The sequence below is a fragment of the Buceros rhinoceros genome, unplaced genomic scaffold (assembly GCF_000710305.1).
Source record: "Buceros rhinoceros silvestris isolate BGI_N320 unplaced genomic scaffold, ASM71030v1 scaffold24080, whole genome shotgun sequence".
NCBI classification, from domain to species: Eukaryota; Metazoa; Chordata; class Aves; order Bucerotiformes; family Bucerotidae; genus Buceros; species Buceros rhinoceros.
The window spans coordinates 16,715-21,760 of record NW_010388245.1 but is presented as its reverse complement, the minus strand read 5'-3'; the positions used below and the strand labels follow the sequence as shown (position 1 = coordinate 21,760).

The following is a 5,046-nucleotide window of genomic DNA, read 5'->3' as shown; positions in this document are numbered from 1 at the left end:
GGGCTCCAGCCTGGAGACGTGCTTCAGCAAACTGAGGAGGTGAAGGCAGTGCCGGAGGCGGGTCTGCAGCTCCTGTCTCCCTTAGAAGAGGCTGTGAACCAAGGCAGGTCACCCTGGCAGCCTCCAGATTGTCTGGACTTCTGGCAGTTTGTAGCAGTTAACACCCAACTTCCTTATTCCATATGAAATAAGTGACTGGGCCGTGTATTTCTGTGGCATCTTCTCTCCTGGGGGATTCCGTGGGGTGGTGAAGCCCTCCAGACACCGGCAATATCCAAGCCGAAGAGGGTGGGTAGTTAGCAAGGCTGGGGCAGAGGTGCCTTGGTAGAGCAGGGGTGGTCTGGCTGGGTGAGCATGCGCTGTCTGGCAGTGGAGCCGGGGGTTTTCCCTCTGAGGCTGCAGGGAGCTCAGCGGTGGAAGGGCACTGGCAGTAAGGCGCAGCTCTTCTCGGAATAAAGGATTTATTCTTCTGGCAGTTAGGCGGAAGGTGACTGTCTTCAAAGCCCACTTGCAAGGAGCCTCTGCAGTAGCTCCTCTGGAAATACTCTTGATTTGTGTTGAAAGGGGTTTTCTGCTGCCAACAGGTCCCTGTTGTGACAGCAGCTCGGTGCTGCTGTCCCCACGCGTGGCAGGGCCCATGCGAGTCGCTGCAGGGGCTGGGCAGTGTGGGAAGGGAGGGCTCTCCTTTGGTAGCGTTGTGTTCCTCCTTGGGAAGGCTGCTGTTCCGCTTGTGCAGTCATCAGCTCCTGATGCCCTGAGAGGTGTTGAACAAGCGGCTCCGGCCTGGCAGCTGACCCGGAGCGCAGCTCACAGCACCCTTCCCACACGGGGGGCTCAGCATCACACTCCTGCCTCCTGGGGCCGCCTCTTTTCTGCCTGCTCGGCAGCCCCCAAGTCCCCATTTGGCATTCATAGCCCTGTGCTCCATGGGCTGCAGACCCTCTCCTGGATCCCAGGGCAGATGCTTTCCTGTCCTGACTCTTCGCTTGCAGCTTCTTGCCCCAAAGGACGTGCTGTGTGGACAGTGCTGGCCACCAACCTGCTCCCTGGGGTCCCCACTTCTCTCCCATCTTTCCTGTAAAGCCCGAGGCTGGGTTGGGGGTGATTTGGGGGATGGCTGTTTGTACGGTATCAAACGAGTCTTCTGTTTCTCCAGGTCCAGGTGTGCGGAAGAAGATCAAGGGCTCCAAAGATGGGAAGAAAAAGGGGAAGGGGAAGAAGATGGCAGGCTTGAAATTCCGGTTTGGAGGAATCCCCAGCAAAAGGAAAAAGGGCTCCTCTGTAAGTGTGCGGGCCTTGGGTGGGGGCAGCAGGGAAATGCCGGGGCCAGCCCTTCCTTGGCAGCCTCCCTCGTGCGGGGGATGTCACAGCCTTGTTTGTGCCCCTTGGTGAGGCGCTGGTCCCCGGTCAGTGTGGTCATTCATCCCTTCGATAGGGAGCTGTGTCCAGGCGGGGCTCTGTAAAGACATCGGGTCGGCACAATTTCTGCCGAAATCCTGTAACGGCGTTTTCTTTCAGCAACAAGGTTGGCAGCACCATCATTTCAGATCTCATAAGCAAAGGCATTCTTCAGGGCTTGCACTCCAGCTGAACCAAACCTCAGAGAGGATTAGCGAAGGCTTTAACTGCGTTAGCATAGCCTGCTGCTGGGCATCTGTGCTCCCGCAGCAGCGCCTGGGGGTCCCCAGCGAGGCTCCGCGGCAGCCTGTGGGCTCTGCTCCTCTCAGCACATGAGTATCAGGCGCCTTTTAAAGATGAGAGGGTTTTAAAGAATGAATCTCTTAAATAACTTTTGAATAGGGATGGAACTCTTATAGATCTTGATAATGTTAGTGATCAGAATCCCATTTGTTCACCCTTGCAGCTCAGTGATGCTGCAGTTCAGGTAGCGCGACCTGCCTGTAAAAACCTCTGTGTGTCAGTGGCTGAAGCGAGAGGAGCAGTGCCAGGCGGCCCCTCGCTGCTGCCTCTCCTCAATGCACATCACGAAAAATTCACCCCCTCTCCGGGCGCGCACTGGGTCTGTGCGTTCGCCTTTCTGAGAGTGACAGGCTGCTGCAGCGCTAAGCGCCCAGTTAATATGCTGCGAGTCGGGGATTTGCGTGTGTAATTCTGCAGGAGGACTCAGCGGTGGTGGTTGACAACGCTGAGTGCTGGGCCTGTTTAACTCCTCTCCTGTTACAAGAAAGGTCAAGCATGGGTGCCTGTATGTGCACACACAAACAGGCTGACATGAGCGTCGAGGGAGAGGGAGCAAAGTTCTGCCGGGCAGCGGAACAGGGCCCTGACCATGCAGGCATGGGAGCAGGGCTCATCCCACCACGTGGCTCTGGTTCAGGTGTCCACACCCAGATGACAGGGTCACAGCATGGCTCCTGGGCTGGTGCCTGCGAGGGGCTGAGCCTCCCCCACGTGCCCGGCTGGGGACACCATGCAGTACCGCCATGCTCGGTGCCAGCTGCAGGGAAACCCAGAGCTCCCTCTTGTCAGGGAGACCGAGCAGAGGCTTTTCAGGCTGATTTATGTATTTGAAGAGTGCTCTGAGATTCAGACAATGCTGTGAACAGGACAGGCTGTCCCTGTGTGGAGCAGTGCCAGGTAATGGCCTTCAGGCTCCTTGAAGTCCAGATCTACACTTATTGTCCAGCTGGGATGTCGATCTGATCAAGGAGGTTTCATGCTTCCTCACACCTTGTGACCCTCCTGTGAACCCTGTTCTCGGGTGCTGGGAGTGCGCTGGCCCTGCCACCGTCCCTTCTGCTCTGGCCAGTCTGTTCCTGGGGAAAGGAGGGTGTCCAAGCAGCTTGGCCGTGGTCCCACACGGGTTTATGGGGGCCTTTGGGCATTTGTTCCGCTGCCCGGTGGCGTTCTGTAGGAGTGAGCATTTGGACTGTGTGTGCATTGCTTTTCCCCTCTGCAGAGCGAAGAGGAGGAACGGGAGGAATCCGACTTCGACAGCGCCAGCATCAACAGCTCCTCGGTGCGCTCTGAGTGCTCGGCCGGCCCAGGGAAGAGAGGGAAGAGGAGGAGAAAGAAAAAGAGGAGTAGGCCATCCTTTGTACTCTGTTTCTGTTCTGCCTGGATTTCCCTCTTCAGCCAGTGCTTCCTCGGCTGTGGCAGCTCCAGGCTGGGTCTGGCACTGGCCCGGTGGGAGCGGGCGTGCCTGTGCTTGGCTGTGTGTGTGGTGTGCGAGGTCCCTTCCTCTGTCCAGGCTGCAGGAAGGCAGCGAGTGGATCCCTCTGTAGGGCACTGGCTCACCCCCACCGTGATGGTGCCAGCAGAGCAACCTGGCTTTTCTGCTCTGCCCTGCTGTGGTGCCACGGCCCCGTCTCGCTGCCAGCTCACAGCCCCAGCTAACCCAGGTGACCAAGCCCCCTGCCCACGCTCTGAGCACCGGGGTGTGTCACAGGCAGCGTGGGCAGCTGGCACCCTGCCCGCATGTGTGATCCTGCCAGGGTTTGTCCTCTAGCAGAGAAGTTATGGAATTTGTAGAGTTTCCAGGGAAGCGTTTTTCTGAGGAGCAGCCCCTGGAGAGAGGCGGTGTCTTGCGGGTGAGAGCATGTGAGGACGAGGGGCGTTGTGTCTGTGTGAGGCGTGCAGCCAGGCAGTGGGCAGATGGTAGGTGTGTGGTAGCAATGTAGGAAGAGGGAAGCACGTGGACAGTGGTGGAAAGCATCTGTCAGTGTCTGCCGGCAGCTGTGTGGATGTGGTTGTGTGTGTTTTCCTTCATCCCTTCCCTCGTGGAGGGCTGCGGGTGGATTTTGCACCGTGGCAGTAGGTACTGCTGGGGACTGATGCCAGCCCACTCGGCTTCCTGTGGCACCTCTGCGTGCTGCCTCGTTCAGGATGGGCTACTTCAGAGCCAGGCGCATCCTTTGGCTTCTTAGCTTTGCTGACAGGTTTTTGCTTCCAAGAAATGAAAGGGCGGTTTCTGGGCTGGGGGACGGTTGGGGCGTGAGGCTGGGCAGCCTCTGCTTCAGGCTGCCTGGCTGGCTCCACCTCTTGCCTGTGAAGGGCATCGCTTCTCCTCCCGGCTTGCTGCCGGATGAGGGCCCTCACGCTGGAGCAAGGCAGCTCCCGCTGCGTGCCGGAGGAGTGGAAGGTTGGAGATCTGTACTGGGAGTTTGTGGGAGAGCTGGGAGGTGAGACAAGCTGTTCTGGCCTTTGGAAGGCTTTGTCCCTCCCTTCCTCTTCCCGTCTGCACCGAGTTGAGAGAGCTCCTGCCTTCACGCCAGTGAGCACCCAGGAAGAGCAGAGTAGTCCCAGGAGAGGGGTCCTCCTCCTCGGCCGTGTCACCCTTGCATGGTGCGTTTGCAGCTGGTGGTGCTGGTCCCTGGGGAGGTTTCTCTGACTGGCCTCCCTTGCAACCTCTCCAGGTTCTGGCATTCTCCATTGAGAGCCTGAAGGAACCAAAGGATGATACAGTGTGGAGAGAGAAAGAGAGACAGAGGTGAGATGATGCTGTGTGCAAAGGTGAACGGTGGTGCTGAGGGACAGAGAGGTAGGGGGACGTAACAGGAGGGGTCCGAGGCAAAACGCTTTCCTTCATTCCTTAACTGTACGGTAGAGGAGCAAGTGTCCTGTTGCCCATCGGGAGAGCAGGTGGCTCTGCCGTCCCGCTGACCATGTGCCTGTCCCTTGCTTGCAGTTGAAGAAGGAGATGGCTATGAGACGGATCACCAGGACTACTGCGAGGTGTGCCAGCAGGGAGGGGAGATCATCCTGTGTGACACTTGTCCTCGTGCCTACCACCTCGTCTGCCTCGACCCTGAGCTGGAGAAGGCCCCCGAGGGCAGGTGGAGCTGCCCCCATTGTGTGAGTGAGGTCGGGGCCGGGTGGGTGCAGGTTGGTGGGTGGTGGAAACCCTTGGCGTTACGCTGGCTGCGCTTCCCCAGGAGAAGGAGGGCATCCAGTGGGAGCCGAAAGATGAGGAGGAGGAGGAAGAGGAAGGCGGTGAGGAGGAGGAGGACGACCACATGGAGTTCTGCCGGGTCTGTAAGGATGGAGGGGAGCTGCTCTGCTGTGACACGTGTCCATCCTCCTACC

General features: G+C 58.6%; 1 protein-coding gene across 1 annotated transcript in view; it reads left to right on the top strand.

Moving 5' to 3' along the window:
• CHD5 (chromodomain helicase DNA binding protein 5) overlaps positions 1 to 5,046 on the top strand; it is a gene marked incomplete at both ends in the record, with an annotated part of 26,294 nt that overhangs the window by 4,542 nt on the left and 16,706 nt on the right. Inside the window, 5 exons of the mRNA XM_010145300.1 lie at positions 10 to 103; positions 1,157 to 1,281; positions 2,921 to 3,044; positions 4,649 to 4,815; positions 4,896 to 5,046. The exon at positions 4,896 to 5,046 is cut by the window's right edge and continues 9 nt beyond it. Of these exons, the coding sequence (XP_010143602.1) occupies positions 10 to 103; positions 1,157 to 1,281; positions 2,921 to 3,044; positions 4,649 to 4,815; positions 4,896 to 5,046 (661 nt within the window). The remainder of the gene's footprint in view (positions 1 to 9; positions 104 to 1,156; positions 1,282 to 2,920; positions 3,045 to 4,648; positions 4,816 to 4,895) is intronic.